Consider the following 24388-nt stretch of genomic DNA (forward strand, 5'->3'; position numbering starts at 1 on the left):
CTTTCTGTTGTCAAGCAGCTTCACACAACGAGTCCTGACCCTTGCAGTAACACCCCTTTGCTTTAGACTGCGACTCAAGGACCAACATCGTTTTAAATTCCATCTGTGCTCCAGCAAGTTTAGCCTCTGTGCTCTTCCCTTTCTCTAAGGAACAATGGCGGGGCGGGGCTTAACAGGGGACATGGGTAGTGCTTGACTCATTGAAAAAATTAAAATACAGAACTTTTGAAAGAAACATCGCTAGTGCCATTTCTCCTTGGCACATGGATCTGTCTCAAGCTACAGCCACACGTGTGATTGTAATGACGGCCTCCGTTTTCACACAGGGTTCTGAGTGCTAGCCCGGGAGGGGGCAAGAAAAAGAAAGTTCATTTAAATGGATGTGTGTGTGTGTGTGTGTGTGTGTGTGTGTTGTGTATCTTGCTGCAGGACCATAGGACTACAAAATTAGCCAAATCAGTGATTACAAGATACTTCAGTCTTTGTAAGCATCGCATACAAGACAGTGAAAAATGCCTAGTTTCATTTTTGCTGTGTTATCAGCTGGATTTTTTTTCCTGCAGGATCTCAGTAGGGAATAACTCGTCTCCAATCTGTCTGTCCCCATCAGCAGTAGGACAGGCCTGTCCCCTAATAGACTCACTTCTGGTTGTTCACACGTCAGACGTTGTTTGCCTATGACTCAGAAGTTGCTGGATTAAATGAAGTCTTTAGTTGGGAAAGTATTTATCAAAAGCCACTCCAGGGTTTGAAGTCCCGTTCTCCAGCCTCCGGGTAATGGTAATTCGGCAGTCCTCCCGCTTGAAAGGGAGGTAGAGCTATGTTTCCCTTCTCCTTGTGGAGTTGGGAGGGTCCCTTCGGGAATGCTTATTAGCTGATATCTTGCTGGGGTTGGACCTGGAGGCAGGATTCGCAGGGACAGGGAATGAGTGGCAAGAGGCAGTTGGGGAATAGTGCTCTTCAAATGGAAATGAGGTTTTAAAGGGAGGAGGGCATTTCCCAAGCAGACATCTCTGTGGCAAAGATAAAGAGGACTTGGCGGAAGAGGCTTCATTAAGCTCTTCCTCCCCTCTACAAGGGATCCCACTGCCCCAGCTCCCAGTCTCCAAAGGTGATTGACACTCTATCAATGTCATCTGAAGGCAAGCACATCCATTTAAAAAGGCTGATATAAAGGCAATAACAACTCATCAGAATTACACATGAGTTGTTATACAATGTGAGTAGTAACAGTAAATAGGTCCAAGAAACGAGATGAAATTCCTTGCTGTGGCACCTGTATTTCATGTAATGTTTCATACTTTGTTGACATACCGTCCCAGACATATTTTTCTATATAATGCAAAACAGTGGAAATCGTCTCCTGTCGTCTAGAGCTTTAATTGTTCTTTCGTCATTCCACGGAAGATTTATGCTCATTTTATAAATTTACTTTAAGCTCATTCTGTAGAGCAAAGCTTCGGGTTGTTCTCCTTTGCTGCTGGTTGCTAGATCGTTCCACACCCTGAAGTACACACACCTAGTTCCAGAAACTGAACAAGGAAGGGAAACTCAATTTCATCAAATTAGCAGGTTGGAGAAAGAGAGAGATCTAAAGTAGATGGTGAGTTGAGATCTTGACCTAAGTGAGATTTTTAGAGTTCCAACTGCTTTGTGGATTTTCAAAGTCACTTACATTTTTTTAAAGATTTTACTTATTTGAGAGAGAAAGAGAGATAGTGAGAAAGAGCATGTGCACAGGGCAGAGGCAGAGGCAGAAGGAGAAACGAGCTTCTCGCGGAGTGGGGAACCTGGCACGGGGCTAGATCCCAGGACCCTCCGGATCACGACCTGAACCAAAGGTAGATGCTTAACTGACTGAGCCCTCCAGGCACCCCACATGTGGTTTTTGTCTTAGGGGTACCCTCCAGGAATGACTGTCAGTGTGAATTGTGAAATGTTCTGCATCTCTGCCCTGTCCCTCCAATGTCAAGTTCTGATTTTTCCCTTCCTCTTTGAAGTAAGAACGTTGCATTATAGAGGGAACAAAAAGTGGTGGCCTTGTGTTTACTCATTTAGTCTTTTCATTAACCCTTAACTGGTTTGTGCCCTGTGTGGGGCCCTGAGGCTATGCACATGTGGGGGACAGACATGATCTTTACTTCCCTGGACTCTTTCGTGGTCTACTTGGCATTCCAAAGGACAGGTCTTCGCATTCAAAAAATGGATTTCTCAAACTGTGGCCACAGTTTCTTACTTGATACTGAGAATCTCAGCACAGGAAATCCTCCACCCTCTCCAGTCAGTCATCGACACTACGGTGCTCCTGCCTTTTTGGCAGTCTGAAATGTGGTAATGCCCCTGACGTTGACACAGGAGCACAGAGGGGGACGGTGAACGTGAGCGTTCTGTTAGGCAGCTGACAGGTGCGTGCATGACCAGTGTTCCCCATGCGGGTAATGGGCAGTCGTGGGTGTTCTCTTTCACGAAATCCATTCATGAAAAACCAGGCATCAAACAGCTACTGAGAACCTTCTGCGTTTAACTGTGAAGGATGTAATGCAGGAAAATGTTATTCCTGGTCTCCAGCTTTCTAAGGAAAAAAAAAAAAAAAAAGGTGAGGTTGGCTTCCTGAAGAACTTCCTGAGCCCGTGGTTTAAGTTGGATGCTGTGCTGTGTGTGGAGTAGGTCAAGACTCATTGCCGCTGTGCCTGGCAAGGAAGGGGAGGGGGGCAGGCAGATGGATTATTTAGCGATTATTTAGCACCAGATGGCCTTTCTTCCTATTCTGTATGACACACACCTTTTCGATTCAAGACCTTTATTCAAAGGGCTTGGCCATGTGGGCTATGGTCTAGATGTGTCTTTTTCTAGGTACCATCTCAGTGTCTCTCTATCTGGATATAAATTAAGGAAATAGAAATAGAAAATTGCATTAATATTTCATGTAGTACCTATTTCCTATATGACACTGTCCTAACCCTTACAGTAAGTTATGCTATGTGGTTATCTCCCTGTTGGAAGCTTTTGATTTTTTTATGCAACAGAAAGAAAGAGTTTTTGATGTAAGTGAATGAGCATCAATTGCCCCTGTCACCTTGTTGGATGATTTGGAAAGAGTCTCTTAGCTATTAGCAGGCTATTAGCATAACAGACATTAAAATGATTAAAATATCAGTGATTACTTCAATCCCTAGGGCTATAAAAAGATTTTTTTTACAAAGCGCATAACAGAAAAGAAGCAGGTAGTTCATTTGAGGGGATCCATCTGCCTTTGTTCCCAAAGAGCCTCTTAGCTCCTCATGGAAACAATGACATGATGTGGGCCACATTACTGATTCGTTGATAGTTTTCTAAGGAGACAGCAGATGTCTTAGAAAGACCACTGAGCTAGGAGTGTGGGTTCCAGCTGTGAACCTGTCCCCGATGGGTTGTATTGACTTTCCAACCTGTCTGAGCCTTCTTTGGAAGGTGGGGGATTTCCTTTTGACCCTCTCCGACATTTTTGTGACATTGAAATGCTGTGGTGTGTATGGAAAACGGAGCCATGCCATACAAGGTCAGTGGCAGACTGGAAGTCAAGGATAGCACGACAATATGTTGTAAGATTTTTTGATTGATTACGGGGTTCAGTTAAAGGTTCTCTTGATGCAGTTTCAGAGTGTAGCAAATGCAAGTTACAATCATGTGATTGAGCCCTGGTTGCTTGGTCTCTGGTCTGCCCACTGGAGATCCAGCTAACTTATCCAACTGCCTTTTTCTTTCCCTTCTCCCCCCCCCCCTTTTTTTTTTTGGTAGAATATAACTTGTTTCTTTCAATCTTCTTGGTTTTCTAGGTTTTTGATTTCATGTTGCATCTCTTCAAAAGTATTCTCCCTGGCTATCCTCCCATAGAACTCTTCCCCCCTCTTAGTTTTAAAGTGGCATGTGTCCTGCTTTAGTAGAAGAAGCAAAGAATAAAGTAACAGGCTAACGATGAGCTGTTCTGTAAGAGAAGATACACAAAGGGAATTTTACAGCTGTACAATTTTCTACAACTCTGATTATCTTATAAATGTTGCCATTCTGTAGTTCTACACATCTACATATTTTCTGGGAAGAACTTTGATGAACATTGATGCACATTTTGCTATTTAATACTAGCTCCTTCTGTTTTATAAAAGGAAAAAAAAGAATGGCATCTATTTGACTGACTTCTTTCCTGTGAAGCCAGCACTTCTGAAAGCTTGCACGCTGCCTGTGATTTAACATGGGTCCAAAGGACGGTGCTATTTCTCACACCTTGACAGCTCTGGGTTTTGTTGTGTTTTGTTTTGTTTTTTAAGATTTTATTATTTGAGAGAGAGAAACACAGCGGGAGCAGGAACACAAGCAGGGGGAGAGGGAGTGGGAGAAGCAGGCTCCCCATTGAGCAGGGAACCCGATATAGGTCTCGATCCCAGGACCATGGGATTGTGACCTCAGCCAAAGGCAACTGCTTAACTAACTGCCCTTATAGCTCTGGGTTTTAAGCCAAGAGCCCCAACTGTGTCTTTAATGGAGAGCAGCGTGATTCCTGGGGGAGGATCCTGCTAGGAATGAGTAGAGGAGAGTGTGCCGTGGCCCATCTAGGTGAGCCATCCAGGATGGCCCCGATGGCCAAGCTCAAAGGTGGTAGTGAGCCTTCAGAACTGGGGCCACAGCCCAGCAGTGATTCTGCCTTCAGATGCCCAAATGACTGATGGCTAAGAGGGTTCTTCCAGGAAAGTAGAAGGGTCAGTTGAAAGAAGTTGGTCTACGGGGCAGATGCCGGTTGGGGACTTGGCAGGGTGTCTCTCTGTAAGGGATGTGTAAGTGCAGTGCTTTACTGTGTAGGCAAGTACCTGTAACTGTGACCCTCAAGTGGGCCCCCCTCCCCCCAACCGGCCATGCCCAGAGCCCAGGAAGCAGTAGCAGCTGCCGCCCTAGAACCCTGCCAGGGAGAAGCCCCTTCAGACTGCAGGACACGGGGAGAGCGCTGGTCAGTGTGCTTACAAGGACCCTCATGAGCGTCCTTGGTCCAGGAAATAAGCCATCGCGGAAAGCCCGTTGTGCTAAGTTCAGAAGGACAAGGAGCTGTGTTTTGCAGAGTAAAGCAGTAAAACACAAGATGCTCCGAGGGCTCCAACGATGCCAACTGATCGTCAGTTTCACAGTTTTGTGTACCGCTGGCTCAGTAAGCTTGCATTTTATGACCACTTCGGTCCAGAGAATGTTTTTGCCTTCCTTCTAATACTAGAGTAATAGTAATAATACTATTACTAATAGTAATAGTACTAATAGTAATAATACTATTACTAATAGTAATAATACTGTTAGACCCAGAGAAGTTCCTGGCTAGACAAACAGCGTTAACAAGTGTGTGTATATTTAACCCTGAAGTGGAGTGCACATGGTTGTCTACCTGGCATGTTAATTAGAAGCATAAGTAGGTGACGTGCACATTTGTTACTGACCAAAGAGGAAATCAATATGCTCACATGTAAGTGACCCCCACCGCCCTCTCTAACGTCTTCTAATGTCTTTGTTTGGCAAACAACCTGGGAAAAGTGTGCCAGAAGCTAAAAATGCAGTTCACATTTGTGGGCTTGATTTGGTGTATGTCCACAGGAAGCCGAGGGCATTTCTCTTTGAGGTCTGAATTTGTATTATAATGAAAGAAGCTAAAGGCTTGTTGTTTTTTAGAAATAAAAAAATAAAATCATAAAATAAAACCTGTTTCAGTTACATACAAGATTAGCAGCTCACTTTGGGGTGGTGGGGGGTCATCTTTTTGTGCTAGGTCTTTTTGCATTTGGTCCATTTGGGTTTCCGTTGGTCTTGACCTAGTGGTCAGGAGTCCTTGCTGGGTGCCCTTTCAGGACGTGATGCCCCAGAGGAGCAGGGAGATCTCACCTGGCATCCTTCACTAGAACTAGCCACAGAGACAAGAGGAGTGTATGCGGGGACAGGGACAGGTGTAAAGGGTGAGGAGTTTCTTTCACACTCCCTGTAACAGGGAGCTGTAGGCTAAGTGACAACTCTTATTTTAGACCTCTTTCCAGTTCCCTAAAAATTGGCTGAATTTTCTACCTGTGTCCTTCCAGACATTTCTTAGAACAGAACTGTGTTTGATTGGGTTTGATGGTATGTTGCCACATAAAATTAGTGGCATTTATTTGATGGTTTAGACCTAGAAATAAAGCAGAAACCTAGCTTGTAAGAGTAGTTGCTATAAAAGTGTCCCATACTCACAAAATTTATTTTGATTTTCCAAATAAAGCCATTCTTTCGAAAAGAGCTATTCTTTATTCAGGCATAAGAGCCCCAGTTTTTAGTATTAAGAAGATCATTTACATATGACTTTGTCCAAAAGGTTGGAAATGAAATAATTCCACCCGGAATCTCCCGTCAAGCGCGTGTTCGCACACGTTTGTGTCAGCACTCTTCTAAAATATTAGTCATGATTATGCATTTATATAATGTTTTTCCTCAAAGATTCGAGCTAAATTACAATGTCTTAGGAAAGGCTACAATCGAGGAGCATGAATGAAATATTTCACATGCCTCAGCCGTCTGTCTTCCCTTTGCTTTTTCTTCCGTTTAACCCTAGCCCAAACCCAAACAGGCTCTGGAGATACACGTTGGTCCACAGGATCCAAGGTTCCTGTTCCTTTCATTCAAATATAACTCAAAAACCCCTCACTTCGACTCCCTGACGGGTACTCTCCGGTCCCCTACAGGCTCTGAGACCAAAGCCCGGGGTTCACCTCACTACCCATTGACTTGCTTAGAGCACCCTATACGCTGGAAGACAAGAGTAGGTTTTCTTGATATTTTGATATGACTGCCATATCCCACCTCATGATTTCTAATTAGGTTGTTGGTCTCTGGATGAATCAGTAGTCCCAGGGGATGTGTCACCTACTTAAAGAGAAAAACACTGGGAAATAGTACAAGTCCATGAGTAAACGTTGTAGAGTCTTGGAGTTTCATGAAATTATTATGATAATAATAATAATAGCCATGCAATCCAGTGTAAATCTGGGCTTATCAAATTGACCAGTCGTTTAACTAGTGTGTTGAGGAGATCCAGGGTAATTTAAACTTGCCTAGGTTAGAGATAATTTTGGTTTGAAGGAAGGAAAGTTAAAATAAAAGATGAAGTAAAGTTTAATAAAACAGGCAGGAGTTTCTCCTTCAGATGGTTTATTCAGTCCCCTCTAAACTCAGAGGGTAGCACCAACCATCCATTTGGTTTCCCGAGCCAAAAATAAGGTCATTGTTGTATTCCTACCTGTTCTTCCAAGGACTGTTGATTTGATGGGTGAGAAGTAACTTTCATCCAATACTGCTGTACCTTCCGTACCTCCTGTCCCCCCAGAAACTCAGGATATCCTCTGTAACTCAAGAGTTCAAGTTCCACATGATGTTTGAAAAAGACCTTATTGAGGTATGACTGATGTCATGAGGCTGTATACATCTAATGCACACAGATTAGTGAGTTTGGAGATAAGTATACAGCCTTGGAATCATCAGTGCCATAAGTGTATCCATGGCCTCCAGAAGTTGCATTCCATCCTACATATGTATGTATGTCTCCCTTGACATAGACCTTCCTTTACTCATCACCCTGGGCACTCTGTGAACCTTTTAATCTGGTTTTACGTATCTTTTAGTTCTGAAGATTGTCCTGTATTGTTTCTTAATCATTTCCCCCCCCTCTTCCCCCCCCTTCTCTTTCTGGTACCTCTGTCTAGACATCAGGCTTCTTGGATCCAACTTTAATTTTCACATGCTTGCGTGCTTGTAACAGTTTTAGAGAGGTCTTCGGTTTACCTTGGTCTTAGTAAACTTTTTTTTTTTAATTTTTGAATTTTAGCTATCATGTTTTTAAATTTCAAAAGTTCTTTCTTATTCTGTAAGGATATGGTTGGTCAGTGAGCCTCACTGCGGGGTGATCGGGTGGCTTACATCTAATTACAACTCATTGTCTTTTTGCTAGAAGATCCTCCTTGGCCTTTTGTAGGCTGATCAGCATTCTGAAGCTGGGTTTGGAGGAAGGGGAGATGACTGTGGGTCTCATTTTCCAGTGAGACTTTCACTTAACCTTTTGTTTTCAGCCATGCTCTCCTCTGTTGGAGTCCGGATCCTTCAGGCGGAGTTCCCCACACCGTTGCTCCTGCCCCCTAGAGGTAGGGGTGGTTATTGCCTGACTAACTCCTGCCATGTAATGCTCAAACTTTCCTTTGTTCTCTCTTTTCTAAATCACCCCCTCCTAGGAAACCTTCTCTCTCACTTCCGCCTCCTGCAGTGCCTGGCACTTCCTGTCCCTTTGCCCCTTTCGGGGGTTGTGTAAGGGGAATAGTCACATCTTTCCTTGTCTCCCTCTACGTCACTCTTGGGTTTGGCCTTCCTCTGCTCTGCTGAACCATCCGCACTGTTCCATTTCCCTTCTCCCTGTGATTGCCGTGGTTTAGAATTCCAGCTGTCTCGAGTTTGGTAGATGGTCAGCTTTGTTTCTGTTTCTTGTTCTCCTCATCTTACATGATTTGGAAAAGAGGCTGAAATGTCCCTTTACCATCTTGAGAATGGAAGTCTCCTTTTTAAAGAACCACACCTTCTTCTAGTGGATTTCTCGGGGGGAGAGTATGAGCAAGCTTCTGTGTTGACTCTGGAACATCCGGGGAGAGACACCCCTCAATCAACATGGTAACCAGGGTGATGTGCCCTGGTGCTCAGACTTGAAACTTATCCAGGCATCCATGCGCTTGCTGTACTGTGCCAGCTGGTATCCCAGGCTCTTTTTGGTCAAGCTAATAGTGCTATTTGCACTGTGTAACTAATGAGAAACTTGAGAGAGGTCTGGCTTAAATCACAGTGTGAGGCTGACTGGTCTCCCGTTCCTGACTACTCTCCGAAGCACATGAGAGTGTGCTCCAGCACGTCCCGTTTGGGGGACTGGAACTCTAGTTCAATAGAGCGACCACGGCAGCTAAGAACCCCACTTTGACCAGATGGGCGCTCTGCTTTCCCCTTGATTGTCATGGCGTTTACTGCTTTTGTTTCTCACTTTTCTCAGACTCTGTAGAAAAGGTGACCTGTGACGTAATTCCTAGTTCTATAACTGTCCTTCTTTTGAATCTGTTCAGATCGTATGGGAGGCATTTTTAATCTGTTGAAATTTGTTCATTGCCCTCTGTTCAGTGTGTGTGATTTCCATGTATGCAACTTGGTTGAAAGGTTTTTGGGTGTAAGAAGTTTGCAGACGACCCAGAGAGACAGGATATATGCACGCGATGCCTAAAGCAATAGCTTGTCATTTACCAGAGCCATAAGCCTGATCCTGGATGCTGCTGGTTCCTGCTGGGTCATAGACAGAGTCCCCATAAGCCAGGGACACTCCTGGGGGTGCCTGGCTCTCCTCCGTGGTCTGGAAGCCCTGAGCAGCTGCTCCGATGGCTCAGCACCGAGCCCCCCTACCCACCCGCTCTTCTCCGCCCAACAGAGGGTGTTCCGAGCTCTGCCGGATCCCCATGGTGGAGTACAAATTGGACAGCGAGGGTACCCCGTGCGAGTACAAGACGCCCTTCCGGAGGAACACCACGTGGCACCGCGTGCCCACCCCGGCCCTGCAGCCCCTGGCCCGGGCCTCCCCCGTGCCCGGCACGCCCGACCGACTGCCGTGCCAGCAGCTGCTCCAGCAGGCCCAGGCTGCCATCCCTCGGAGCACCTCCTTCGACCGGAAGCTGCCGGATGGCACCAGGTAAGGCCTTTCCTCCGGGACCGCCCTTGCGAAACTCTGGGGCTTAAACTTGACATTACAGGGAGGACCTCCTTTCTTGGCTTGTTTCCGAGTTCACTTGTTCTGCACCAGCTGGCAGGAGGGGCGTCAGGGCAGGCCCCAGATGTGCTCGTGCTTGGGATCCGTCTCATACCTCACCCAACGGGGCTGCCCCAGGCCGGCCCACCGGGGCCGCGCCTTCCCCTCTCCTGGTCCTCCTGGTCACCCTGCTCCGTACACCGGGACAAGACATCCGAGAAGGGATTCTTCTTAGATATGTGCAGGTGGTTTTGAGTATAAATAAAACTGCAGAATCAGTGACCAAATCCCATCATCCTGATGTGTATAGTATTTTAAGAGGTCCCAAGATCATTAGCATTTCCATGCTTTTTTTTTTCTTATTTTAAGCAAACCGAGTGAAGTTTAAAATTAATTTTTCTTTTTTTTTTTTAAAGGTTTATCTATTTGTTTTAGAGAGAAAGAGAGAGTAGGGAGAGGGGCAGAGGGAGAGAATCTTCAAGCAGACTCCCCACTGAGCAGGGAGCCCACGTGGGGCTCAACCTCACAACCCTGAGACCATGACCTGAGCCGAAACCGAGAGTTGGACACTCAAATGACCGAGCCACCCAGATGCCCCTAAAATTAATTTTTCAATGAGAAGATGCTCTTATTTAAAAGTGCATGTGTGGCATTAGAAGCTGGTGAGAATTTGGGGGGCGTAATTCATAGTAGGTAGTTTTAAGTGAATGAAATGGTAAATACATCTTGTTAATTGCAGCTGCTTTTTATTTTCGCTTTTTTGTAACTTATGGGCCATGGAGACGCGGTGAGTTTCCGCAAACTGGTTTGCCAGGCTCTGGTCTCCTAAAGCGTTGGCAGCACGGGCGCTGGGCCAGGCTGCTGACCCGGTGGCTGCTCACCGCGGCTATTACTCACGCTCTCTCCCCCTCCGATTTCCTCATCTGATAAATAAGTTTAGTAATAGTAGAGACCTCTGCAGAGCATTACGAAGGTGGACTCAGTATTTGCAAACTGCTTCCGGAACCATTCGCGGCACGTAGTAAGGCTGTATAGGATTACCAACAGTAAGATTAAAACGTGAGGTCTTTCTCTGCTTTCTCCAGTCTGTTCTTGACAGGTCAAATGCAGAAACGGCATTCCTTTAACTTGACATTAAATCATCTTGGCTCTGGGTCTCCTTTCCCAGAGGTCCGCTGAGTTTATAAACTCCCCATATTCAAAGAAGCACACATAGGTAGCTCACAGGAGGGGTCTGCGGAGTCCGCAGAGCCTCCCTTAGTAAAGTAAAATTTAGTGAATTATAGGGGGGATTTAAAAAAAAAAAAGACCTAGAGGATTCTAGCAGCAAAATGGAAACTTGGCAAGCCCGTCTTTATCAAATGGGTTCTCATGAGTATTACTTATTTCTGTGTCTGAAATAAATAGGATTGCATCCAATGGATGTGTGAAAATAAATGGTTTTGACAAATTTAGAGTTCTGTCTCTGCATGGGTTTTAAATACAAGACGAAAACATGCCTTGCGTTAAGTTTTCATTGAGCAAGTAATAGTAACGTTTTCGTAATTCTGGATTCTGGTGGGTTCTATCGTGGTTCTTCCATATTTCACTGGAGTCATCACGGAGCTTTAAATCTCCAGAGAGTGACGGCTTATTCCTGCCCCATCCCTTTCCTGTAATAAGCTGCCAACCGTGAGCCACCCGCTGTCTCTGGCATCTCCCGTTCTTGGTCTGTCGGTCCAAAGTGCATTCCGTTTCATTCTGCAATGTGTATTTATTTCTTCCTTTCCTTTGTTGCTGTCAAATGAGTTTATTAGTAAAGAGGGACGGGCCGGGTCCCCACGTGGACACCCCGCAGATACGTTGCTACCCTGTTAATGATTCTAGTCACCATTTCAGAAGTTCGCCCAGCAACCAGTCATCCTCCAGCGACCCCGGGCCTGGCAGCAGCGGACCCTGGAGACCACAAGCGGCGTATGACGGGTACTGTTCAGTCCTCCCTCATTGCTGGCCCCTGGGAGGGACCTGGTCAGGGGCTCGCACAGAAGCATTTACCGTGTGCTTGCTGTATACGAAGCCATTTGGGGGATGAAAAAATGGCAGACAGGCTTTTAATAAGTCCCTGTCCAGGCCAGAAAGCTCATCGTTCCTATGCACATAGAGCTTGTTTGTCTGTTTTCGGAGCCTGCCTGTTTTTTTCATGTGAATAAGGAAAGTCGTTCTGAAAAATGAAGGATTTGGGGACTCTACAGTCAGTACCCCTTGGGAGTTGTCCCCTCGCTTAAACTGCTGACGAGGGATAAATTCACAGCCTCTCTGGGAAGTGCATCTTCTCCGAAACACGGACCCAGATTGGAAAAGGCAGGTTTAGCATTTGGCTGTCTTTTCATGCCTCCTGTTTGAGAACAGCAGAAGGTGCCTCATACATCCGGCTGAGGACCGTCCCTTGGAGTGTGTGCCTGAGTGTCATGTCCAAGAGCCAGCAGCTCAGGTACAGCCTGAGGACACTTGGGGACACAGAGATGCTGAACTGACAGATGTAGCAACTCACGAGAAACCTTCACAACTTCTGGGAGGAGAAGGTGCTCCCGGCCACATTATTGCCCTATATTGCTTTTAATTGGGTCTGGAGACGAGAGAATGGCCAGGTCAGACGAGAAGGGTCTCCCACGGGAACAGCAGCTTTCTGTTACCACTCTCCCAGGTGCAGAGGGAGACGTCTCTTCCTGGATCCCACTTCCCTCTGGTCTGGGCTTAGAAGTGGATATTTGCAGTCAGTTACATGTGTGTCCCTTCCTTAGGTAGTCGATGGAGTTCTTAAAAAGAACTTGACGTTTTTCTCAGTCGAGTTGCATTTGGAAAGTGGAAGGGATTTTTTTTTTTTTTTCTATCAGTGGAAAAACCATCCCTGTCTTTCTTTTGCAAACAAGGATCTGTCATGGAATCCTGTAGGAGTCACTTGGTGATAGGAAGAACTTTCCTGGGATTTCTTTCCTTTTTAAGATTGTATTGACCTATGTGGGGTTTTCATAAAACGGAGTCCACCTAGATGTCATCTCAAGCCAATCAATGGACTTTCTTTTCCTTAAAAAATTGGACATAAGGAAGTATCAGGGCCCAAGAGAAAATAAAACGAAACGAAACCATAGCAGTGAGCTCCTCCTTGGCTTCCTGGGGACAGGACAGCTCCTCTGACCCTGGACAGCTCTCCAGCCTCCTGGGATCGGCAGCCCTTTTGTGTCTACACGTGGCTGTCACCCAGATGCCTCTGTTGAGCCAGGGGGGAAACGAGAGTCCCCGGTTCCAGGTGCTGAAGCTTCCCTGGCAGGGTTGGGCCGGCAGACAGTGGCCCTTCCGTTTGCCAAAAGCAGCCTCTGCTGCGGGGCTTCCCTGGGACAGGCCCGGCGGGAGCAGCACAGGGGGCGGGGGACGCACGGGGTTGGGGGGTGCACCCAGGGGACACCCGGTGAGCAGGCCACTCAGCTCTGTGCTCTTTGCAGATGCCACTCTCCTCTGCTGCTCGAGCACCAGGGCGCGGGCCCTTTGGAGTGTGAAGGAGCCAGGGAGCGAGAGGACAGCCTGGACGGAAGCAGGCACCTGGGTAATGAGACTCGCGGCTCCGCAGCTGCCCAGCCCTTCTGTCCTGCTCCCTCTTTCCTCCCATTTGTCCTTCATTCCTGCCTTCATCCCGTTGGTCAGCACTGTCCTGCCACAATGCCCGTGCGGTTCGTGGGGGATGTGGTCGTGGGTCACGGTACTGGTGGTACCGACGGAAATGGAACATGAGCTTTATGTGAGTTGTTTTGTGGACGCTCAGGGGATATCCACTGGTGAGACCAGAATGTTCCAGAACCACAGTCCTGTTCATTTCCCCCAGACCATTTCGTCGTCCGGCGTCTGTGATTGCTTTGCTCTTTTGTCAACACAACAAATTAGATATTCAGCTCTTCTCTTCTTCATGTGACAGAAACCAAATGGCATGGCCCGCCCTCCAAAGTCCTGAGTTCCTATAAAGAAAGAGCCCTGCAGAAGGACGGCAGTTGCAAGGACTCTCCCAATAAGCTCTCCCACGTAAGTCCTCCCTTCGCGGGCTACCCTCTCGCGTGGCCGTACTGAGCCATCTCTGCACACAGCAGGAGCCGTTCTGGCAGGGACTTTCAGTAGAGGCGAGATAAAAATAAAGAAAGACGTTAAGTTCCTTTTTTTTCCTCCTTGATTTATAAAGAACCTCCAAGAAAGGCCACACCATAAATTATTGGCAAAACCAAGATTATATCCTCAGCCTTTTGATCCTTGGTACCCAGTGTAATAGTTACTAAATCAGACTCCTGTTTTTAATCTGTGAACGGTTCACTCCCTTGTGGGCATTACCTGGTGGGCTTGGCCAGAAACCGGGAGGCGGTGTGTTTGTGTGGCCGGAGTGGCTCTGCCCGCAGCTGGCCCCTCACTGTCCAGTTCCTGATGGTCCGCGGTAACGCTGGCAGCTGCTGACTAAGGCGCAGGCTGCGCTCCAGCCATGCCCGGCGCGTGGCTCTCGGTCATTGGCACACGGGGTATCAGTTACTCATTTACTCCTCACCCGCTGGGGCAGCCTCTCAGGCCACCGTCGCTCCACGAGGCACAACTTTCTATCGAACGTGAAAACACGAATTGTGGGTCATTGCCAATAAAGCCAACAGTTTTGAAAACTTGCAGGTGAAGAAATTTTATCATTTGCTAACTTTGTTGCTTCTTCCCCTCTTCTTCAAGAGGTCTTAGCAAGCTCCACAGCCGGGGACTCGGGAACACATGTGACGTTCCTCCCGTTTGTGCTGTGGGGCCCTTGTCTTGAGTCAGCCTTACAGCAGCCCTAGAATTCCACCTTGACAAGTCTCAGCGCTGGTTTAAGCAAAGGCAGGCAGGGGTGGGAGTAGGCCCGGAGAGTATAGCGTGTGCTGCGAAGGTCAAGGGCAGGGGCATGTGTAGAGCTGACAGGGCGACGACGTGAAGAAACTCCAAGGCGCTCGACAGCAGGTCAGGGCACAACTTGTCCTCACGATCCCACCCTTTGCTGGGGCTTCCAAGGTTCCCAGGCTGTGCAGAGCCACCGTGTCTGTAGGGGACCCGTCAGAGGGGACCTCTTTTGTCTTCCGAGGACCGCAGAGAGAGCCCTGCTCATTAGCACCTGGGGCACCCAGTGACTTGGGCTCTCTCAGAGAAGTCACTTGTACTTACAATGCACTTTGTGGCTGCAGGACGTTAGAGGGTATTCTCTTGCTGGGCCCACAGCTTCATCCCCCGAGCTCAGCGCTGGGAGAAGAGAGAAGTGCTAAGTGACAAGACGATATTGTGCTGCTGGGAGTCAAACCCAAGTCCTGTCCACACCCAGGGCTGGCACTGTGATTAGTCACAGGAGAATTTTTTTAAAGATTTTATTTGTTTATCTGACAAACAGAGGTCACAAGTAGGCAGAGAGGCGGTGGGAGGCAGCAGGCTCCCTGCTGAGCAGAGAGCCCAATGTGGGGCTTGATCCCAGGACCCTGAGACCATGACCTGAGCCAAAGGCAGAGGCTCAACCACTGAACCACCAGGCGGCCCAGGAGAATTTTCTTGATAAAAAGCTGCTCTCCCCCCTTTATTTAATTTTCCATGTGCTTTCTCAGTTTGTACAACATGTGCTGGTTATTTTCTGGCTATGACACTGTGGTAATATTTCCGTGCTCCAGGCACAAATAATTGAACAGAGATTTGAGAAGATTCCTATTTAACTTTAAATGAATTATGAGAGGAGTTAGGAATCTGGGACTTCTACATCAAATCAGAATTTTTTTTTTTTTTTAAAGTGAGTTATCTCCTTGCCTTTCTCCTAGTAGAAAGGGCTCAGGTGCGATCCTCTGGTCTGTAGCTTTGGGGGTCTGGGTGAGACTAACCGTCTTCATAAAGAAGCAAGGAAGGGGCTCTTGTCTGAAGCCTTTCCATTCTTCTTCCCAAGATTGGAGACAAAAGTTGCTCCAGTCACTCCAGCAGCAACACACTCTCCAGTAACACGTCCAGCAACAGCGATGACAAGCACTTTGGGTCTGGGGACCTTATGGACCCGGAGCTGCTGGGGCTGACCTACATCAAGGGGGCCTCCACGGACAGCGGCATCGACACGGCCCCCTGCATGCCCGCCGCCGTCCTGGGCCCCGTGCACCTAGCGGGCAGCAGGTCAGTGATCCACAGCCGGGCCGAGCAGTGGGCTGACTCCGCCGACATCCCGGGGCCCGACGATGAGCCGGCGAAGATGTTCGCGGTGCACAGCTACGCGCCGGCCATCTCGGCGGGCAGCGCGGCCGACGGCAGCATGGGGGACCTCAGCGAGATCTCGTCGCATTCCAGGTCAGTGCCCCGGGGGTGCCCCCGGGTCCCACAGGGGTCGGGGAGGGGCCCGAAATGGGAACAGCGAGGTAGCCTGTCACCGGGCCGCCCAGCCACCGGACTTCTAGTGAAGTGCTGGTATCAGAAGTGTGATCGGGAGATTTGCACAGCAGGCGGCTGTGACTTGACTTCTTCATTCAGCCGCAGAGAGAGCTACACACAGGTAGGAAGTGCTCCAGTCAGGCCACTGACCTCTCTCTCCCAGTTTAATCGGTTCCTACAAGGAACCAATTGTAGGAGAAGTGGACAGAAGCTGGATAGTATTCTGGTTGCAGCGCTGGTAACCTGGGGAACGGGGTCCGCGTTGTCTGCACGTAGCTCCCTCCGATGAGGGCGGTGCCCGTAGCTTCTGTGTTCCAAAGGCCCCCTTACCAAACGGGGATACCCGAGGTCTGAGAGTATGTTCAGATCATCAGTTCAGTATTTTTTTTTAATAAAGACTAACTAAATTTACAGGAAGTGTTTTCCAAGTAGATGTTTAACATGAAGTTCGAAGTAGTTTTATACTCTTCCGTGATGTATGTCTGTACAGTGGTTTTAAAACCCCTTGATCATTTGTGATTTCTGCTGTCAGAGACGAGACAGAAATCCGTATTTGTTCAGGGTTGGTGGTAGACAGAAGTTAACCCCTACACACCGACCACCCTAGAATTTCCCTTCTTGTCTGCGAGGCTTCCTAACTCAGCTCCCGGGTACTGTCGGGCTTTTCCCCACAGCCCTTCTCAAGGCCACTCCTGCCCGCCAGAACTTCTCCCTTCCTCCCACAGTCCCTGTGGGGACTTCGTGGGATCTCGGCTTGAAGCCACGAGGGGCAACCCCCTATGCAGCCAGCGGGCAGGGACAGGAGGGATCCGCAGGCCTGTTCTCAAAGCCAACGTGCAGAACGTTTCAGCTCTCTGCCCTGGATGTCAGAGGAGGTCACTTCTGTGAGCCTTGCACATGCGTGTGTATATTCACTGCCGCTGTTGCTCTTTTCTTGTCCTGTGGCTCCCCCTTCATCAGTGTCTTACTGACCATCTGTGTCACTTGAGGGCATTCATGTCACAAGTCAAACTCCCCACTAAGCGTTTCACACGACATAGGCAGTACTTTAGCTCCTATGATGGAAAGGTCTAGAACCGTCAAGGTTCTTCTGCTTGCAGCTATGTGATAACCCCCCATCAGCTCCCATCTTAAAGCTCCACATGATAGCCCCTGAAGTCTCAGGGGGTGCCTCCTGGTCCAAGATGGCCATGTCACCTGCAGGCCCCCTGAGCCCACACCCCAGTGTCCACAGGAAGAAAGTGTGGCCCTTCTCCAGTTTCAGCCAAAACTCCACCACCGCCATCTCCACATTCCCTCCTCACGTCCTCTTGGCCTTACCACTGTGATAGGGGGTTCCACTGTCTGAGGAAAGCAGTACCCCCCACCTCACTGGGCCCATACCATGAGGTACCGTACCTCATGCAGCTGAGGTGTGGTGAAGACAGCTGCTTTCCCAGAAGAAAATCAGGGTGGTGTTCCACCAGGAGAAGGGGGAGCAGGTGCCAGACAGGGGAATCGTAAGGATCCCCCCACACTCGGTCTCTTGTTGGGGCACGGGCAGCTTAGAATGTGGAGATTATTTTCTAAAATAGATGTTCTTACTACTGTTTACCGGTTCTCTTGAATAGTTTCCCTGGAAATATGTTTAGTGATGAATAACATATAATACAGACGTACTGGCAAGGACTTTGGTTACCTGCATGATTCCTGTCCAACTTCCGGAACACTTGGAAACCGGACATACTATAGAAATCCCCTTAGGATGTTATACCCTCCTAATGTCTTGTTCAGAGTCTATGGTTTGATAAAACAGCTGACTTCAGGATCCCTGGTTAGACAAATGTAATGGGCATCGCAAATAGAATTTTGTAGCACTGTTATGGGAAATTTCTGCGGAAGCCGCTTGGAGGGCACATTCGTTTATAAATAGAGGCAGGGATATTTATAGGCCTTTGAAGGAGATTTTCTTGAATACCTTACCCATTCATTAAATTAATGGGTGATGCTATTAGAAACTATATAAAAGTGGGAGATTGAATTTCTGATTGATTGTGCTTTTTTCTACCACTTGAAACTGAATGTGTGCACAGCTGTTGGGGAGATGATAGATGCTGAGGGGCTGGAATCCTTTACCTCAGGGCTGGGGTTTCCTTGTGGTTCTTAGCGGACAGGGGCTCTGAAGCCGCATTTCAGCTTACACTGTAGGCTTTTGCTCAGTATGAAATTCAGTCATTAAATTGAGTCTTTGAATCCTTCCTCCTGTCTGTCCCCTGACCTGTGTAGGAGGACTAGAGAGAATAAAACTTAAAGTATCTTGAAGTTTTTTAAAATATTTAAAAACTTTAAAGATTGCTATGTGTATGTATGTATAAAATACTTTATCTTGAAGTACTTGAAGCATTAAATATATCATACTTTACATGCAAAATGTTTGCAGTAAGATTTGAAATCTCTGCAGGTTGAGGTAAAAGGAATTTTGCTCTTGAAAATGTCTGTCAGATTCTCCATACCCTGAAGGGCCAGCGTCCAACTGGTCTCTGCATGTCTGTGACGACAAACCACCAGCCCCCTGTGCTCCTCTCCTGTCTGTGTTCGAGCTGGGGCGTGGTCACCGGGGAGCCGAGGCCTGGTGCCCACGGGCCACACTTGTGACTGGGAGTAGCCCAGGTGGCAGAAGGAGCGAATGAACTCGTTGTAGGGGCTGACCCCAGGGCCGACCTCCCTGGATGAGGTCCCACCCTGGCTGAAATGGTTTGTGCCTTCTGTACATCTCCCGGCACAAGGCTGTAGCTTCCCGGTGCCTTCCTGGGGCATCTCGGAGTCTGGGAGGCACTTGGCCTGTCTTGTGCACTGCGTGTACTTCTCTCCACATGGTGGCCTTGGACTCCTTGGGATACGATGGAGGGCGTACAGGGCAGCGCGCTTGGTAAATGCTTACTGACTGAGTTCACAAACCCGCTGGGGGGTTTCTCTGGAGAAGTGGGAGGCACGTGGGATCCACAGGTCCCGGGTCTAATTTTCAGGAGTGCAGATCACTGCATGGCCTGCTGTGGTACCACCAGCCCTACCAGTCCCAGAGCCCACGCCGTGCTCCCCAGCGGCCATCTGAGAGGAAAGCATGCACAGAGCTGTGTATGTGGTAGGATTCCAGGACTGGGCTGAGGGACACGGGGGACGTCAAACTCTTTAAGACTAGCTTCTGTGGTGGGTGGAGGGGTGCGCGGGAGTCATCCAGAAAGCCGGACAAGCACCGGATGCAGCTTGCTGTCTCTGCTGCTCAGACCTTTAGTTCAGGAACCCCTCCCCTCTTTTTTTTTCCTTGCTGTGAAGGCAGGACACTTAGTAAGCGCCCAGAACCCAAAGCAGGACCATATCAGCCTAACCAAGGTTTTGCAAAGTGCAATGAAGCAAGTGCAGAAAATAATAATAATTTCATGTTCTGGCCTCTCCTACAGAAGGGCTCATGTTAACTCTTGCTTACTATTATTCATGCCCTTTCCTTAGTGGCAGTGACCGGAAGTTGGGGGTGAAACTGGAAAGTAAGAACTTTAGTCTAGAAGGGAAGGATTCATGCAAAGCTTCCTGCCAACATTCTGGAATATCTACCCGTTTCAGGGGAAACCTTTATCATGACGTTTCTGCTCTTAAGCCTAGAGTCCTGCCCTATTGTTCATCAAATCGATCCAGCAAATTTGTTCTTGGAGTTTAAGTTTATTTATTTTCTTTAGTAACCTTTATACCCAGTGTGGGGCTCAAACCCACGACCCCAAGATCTTTTTAGAGTTTCAGGTTAGATTTTTTACTCTTGGGGTACAAGACAATTTTAATCAAGTCTGAATTAGCAAAACAACTTTTGTAAAATGAATGGGAAAGCACATAACCGTTTCTGACTGCTGTCCTTATTCACGGTACATCCTCCAGAGACATCATCTTGATCATTGCAGCAGAGAGTGTGAGCGGCTTACGCAGCATGTTAACCTTCCCAGACCTGGGGAACTCTGAGACTTTAACGGTAAAACATCTCAGGGATAATCAAAGGCTTCAAGGTACATGATACTTCTGAGTAGCTAAAGTCAACGCACAATCCTTCACTGGGCTCCAAATGGAGAAGCTAGTGCCATAAATATTTCTGGGATTAATGTGTGATTCCCTGAGTGTGATCATCATGTTATTACCATGTGAATAACATGTGAATAACAGTACCCTGTGAATAAAAGAAGGAGAATATCCTTTTTTATGGACTTACTCTGAAATGCGGGAGTATGATGTCATGAAGCATGCAACTGATTCTCAAATGGTTCAGAGAAGAATATATAGACAGAGGAATAATGCAGATATAGCAAGGTATTAACAGTTAGTGGCTGTAGATGAACGATAGATAGGCATTTTGCTACTGTTTTTATACCTTATCCCCAGATCTGAAGTTTTTCAAAAATAAGCAGCTTACGGGGACAACATGTGGGCCTTCAGACTTCATGGCCTGGATGTAGAGCTTTCATTTTGGAAGGTGACTCCCGGGTGTGTACCCAGTAAATGGAAAGAGTTCACTAGCTCCCTTAGTCCTTGCTGCTTCCCTGGGTGGCCCTGGGCATGGGAAGGCAGGAAGACGTCTCCCCCCAGGGTCTGCAGTCTAGAGCCCAGAACTGAAGTTGCTTTGAGTCCCACGCAGGAATGCCAGACCTTCATAGTTGTAAATGAGTTGTTTTATTTGTTTTGTTCGTGTGTTTAATTTTTCCATTTACCGCAGCGTCTCCAGCTATGTAAACCCTCAAAAATGAGTTGGTTTATTTTGTTACCCTATTTCCTTTTAAACGTTTCTAACAAGTCCATTTTAATAGCCATTCTTAATTTTGGACTTTTTTTTTTTTTCCCCTACTGCCTGCGTCGAAGGATACTTGCTTGATTATGTAGGTTTTCAGGAAGGTAGGTGCTTCTCAGGGGCTCCGGAATAAGGCTATAGCTCATCCTACCAGGAGGCCTACCCCAATTTAAACATTTACATTTTTTCGTGTTTGTAAAGTAATCCCCTGATCTCTGTTCTTGCTCATTTTTTATAAGACATTCTATTGTCAGTCTTCCTGAAGTAAAAAGGGTCTTTAGGCTTTTATATTTCTGCATGTGGTTCTGCAGTCAGTGGGGAGTCCTTCTGGCCTTAGTTTAATCACTGACTTTAAAAATTTTGTGTTGTTTTGTTTTGGGGTTTGCATCACTTAAATTTTATTTTGTGGCCGTTATAGTGTGCGGTCATATGGCAAACACGCACACAGCCACCAGATGCAGAATTGGCATTTCTCTGTCAGAAGATCCCTGTGTCCTGCACACCCACAGCCCCTTCCCTTCTTCCTCAGTAGCCACGAACTCGCTCTCCTGATCCTTTCTCCCCTCACATCACCTCGTTGTTTTACTAACTGAATATGTTGTGTTTCTGACCAACGCCATTTTGCCTGTTTATAAACTTCCTTTAAAAATGGAATCACACTTGATGCATTCTTCATGACTTGCTTCTTTCGCTACACGGTGTCTCTGAGGCTAGCCCGAGTTGTTTGTGGGCTTGGTTCATTATTCATGGTGCATCCCCTTTATCCGTTCTTGTTTAATGATTGACCATCTAGTTGGCTACTGATGATCGAGGTGGCGCCATTGGGGACCTACTACGATCAGTCCTCCTGTCCGCACTGCTGCCTGTTTCCAGTCGCACCCATGCAGGGGTCTCTCTGTGGTGTCCACTGAGGAGTGGAATTGCTGGGTCACACACTGTGCCCCGCACGCCTTCGCAGGTCACGCCCCGCCTGCCTTCCAGACTGTCTGACATGCTTTTGGCTCTCCAGCCCGGCCAACACTGGACACTCACTGTCAGATGGTCCTGTGTTTGCCCATGTGGCCAGTGTGCCATGGTACTCTGTTGCACTTTGTGTTGGCATTTTCCTGGCAGCCACTGAGATTAAGGACCTTCTTTGGGGTTTCCCACCTTTTGAAGCATCAGTATAAATATGTTACTTGTGTTTCTCTCTGATTTTCTTCCAATTGTTTTTTGTTTTTTAAGATTTTATTTATTTATTCAACAGAGAGATCACAAGTAGGCAGAGAGGCAGGCAGAGAGAGAGGGGGAAGCAGGCTCCCTCCTCCAATTGTTTTTAACATGCTTCCAGCCACAGGCATACAGCTTACACATGGGCATCCTTGGCCCCTGGAGGAAGGATGGCTGGGTCTGCCACACTCCCCCAGGGGTAACGCACCATGCCCCCGAATCCGGAGGCATGTCTGCACTGCCGGAATCTGGTTCTATGACAGCTTTTATCTGTTTTTCTCCTCAGTGGTTCACACCATTCAGGAAGCCCCTCAGCTCACTGCTCTAAGAACAGTGGGTCTCTGGATACATCCAAAGTCTACATCGTGTCTCACAGCAGCACCCAGCAGGTCCCCGGGTCCGTGTCCAAGCCCTACCACAGGCAAGGGTCAGTGAGCAAGTACGTCATCGGCTGGAAGAAGTCGGAGGGCAGCCCGCCGCCTGAGGAACCCGAAGTGGCTGAGTGTCAGGGGTAAGGCGGACGGCAGCTCGGCCCTAGGCAACCTCACACGTTGCGGGAATCGACTAAGCACGTGTGTTTGTACCCCCTCCACAGAAGTATATTTTCTAAAAGGAGTAATCCGGAAACATCTCTGTAAAACTTCTTAAATGTTCACATTTATGTTTCTCTGAGAGTTTTCTCTTTCCTTGACATTTGCATATAAACGCAAAAGAAATCCCTGTTCTTTATTCTTATTTCCAAAAAGCTGCCTGCAGTAGAAGACTCACGGTAATGTGCTATTGATGGTGTGACCCTAGAGCCCGTCTCTAAATAAACAAGTTCAAGGACAATTTGAATTCCCGCAGAGTCCATGAGTGTGTTTCTTTTTTTTTTTTTTAAAGATTTTATTTATGTATTTGACAGACAGAGATCTACAAGTAGGCAGAGAGGCAGGGAGAGAGAGAGGGGAGGAAGCAGGCTCCCTGCTGGGCAGAGAGCCCAATGTGGGGCTCAATCCCAGGACCCTGGGATGGTGACCCAAGCCGAAGGCAGAGGCTTAACCCACTGAGCCACCCAGGTGCCCCTCCATGAGTGTGTTTCTTAAATTTGTTGTGTAAGTGACATCATCAAAGGAAATGTAGTTTACCTAATTTTAACATGACTTTGGCTTCCCTTTCAGTTGTTAGGTTTTATGGGGACAGGCAGGGAGGGATGTTATGTACCTGTTTGAAAAAAGAAAAATAAAACAACAACAACAAAAAAAAAAAACTACTGATAATCCGCTTGACAGGACATATGGAAATTATGCTGCTGTCTCTTTGAAGAGACAGATAAAGAAATCACACTTCAAGGATGCAAAGCAAGGCCGGTCAGAGCTATTTCTCTATTCGCTGGCTTATTTTTAAAAGGACAGCCTTAAGAAAAAAAAAAAAAAAACCTCCCATGCACCAGATTATGAGGTCCCCGTGTTCAGCTGTGTCCCCATGTCCCGTCAGCACCAGGACACCTGGAGGGTGCCCTGGGGGCTGCGGTGATTTTCAGAGAGCTCCTCTAGATTTTAAGCTAGGTTGGTAAATTAGTATCACTTTTTCCATTGAAGAATGATCCCACTTCTTAAATAGGGAGAACCTGACACTGCTTTCTCAATTAAAAATCATTTTAGTGCTGAAACAGAACAATCTTTTTGTTAAAACACACACACACACACAAACCATCATGTCAGTAGTTGCAGATGAGTTATTTAGAAAGGAATTTTGTGGTGATAACCACATTTTTTTTTACCATAAATGCAAATCCCTAATGATAACATTGGTATTTCTGCCTCTTTAATACATCCCAAGCCTTTTAAGTTCTGTGCAGAAGCTCTGTCGGAGGGGAGTGCTCTTGAAGAGTTGGGAAAGGGTGACAGGTGCCTGTGTGGACGTTCTCTCCAGAACCCGCCAGAGTTTGTGCGTTTTAACACACGGGATTGATGGCACTTTCAGTCAGAGAAGGGCAACCTCAAGGGCATTGTGAGGAAGGGGTCTGCAGATGTGGGTGTCAGGGCATCACACGAGGGCACTGTCCCAGCCAGGTCTCAGTGTGGCGGGCTGTACCCATCCTGTTGGGGGCGGGGGTTAGGCACCTTTCGACCCCAACCAGCTAAGTCAAGGGCTCCTAAAACAAGGAAACACTCTAT

General features: G+C 47.5%; 1 protein-coding gene across 9 annotated transcripts in view; it reads left to right on the forward strand.

Annotated features, from left to right (window-relative positions):
• The window catches only part of SIPA1L2 (signal induced proliferation associated 1 like 2), a 212770-nt gene that overhangs the window by 160427 nt on the left and 27955 nt on the right, over positions 1-24388 (forward strand). For 7 of the 9 annotated variants that reach the window (XM_059170444.1, XM_059170443.1, XM_059170449.1 and 4 more), the window contains 6 exons: positions 9485-9742; positions 11666-11761; positions 13279-13379; positions 13746-13849; positions 15750-16138; positions 22516-22740. In XM_059170444.1, the coding sequence (XP_059026427.1) occupies positions 9485-9742; positions 11666-11761; positions 13279-13379; positions 13746-13849; positions 15750-16138; positions 22516-22740 (1173 nt within the window). The remainder of the gene's footprint in view (positions 1-9484; positions 9743-11665; positions 11762-13278; positions 13380-13745; positions 13850-15749; positions 16139-22515; positions 22741-24388) is intronic. The other 2 variants (XM_059170446.1, XM_059170448.1) reach the window with 1 other exon arrangement.

This window comes from Mustela lutreola, chromosome 4 (assembly GCF_030435805.1).
Source record: "Mustela lutreola isolate mMusLut2 chromosome 4, mMusLut2.pri, whole genome shotgun sequence".
NCBI lineage: Eukaryota > Metazoa > Chordata > Mammalia > Carnivora > Mustelidae > Mustela > Mustela lutreola.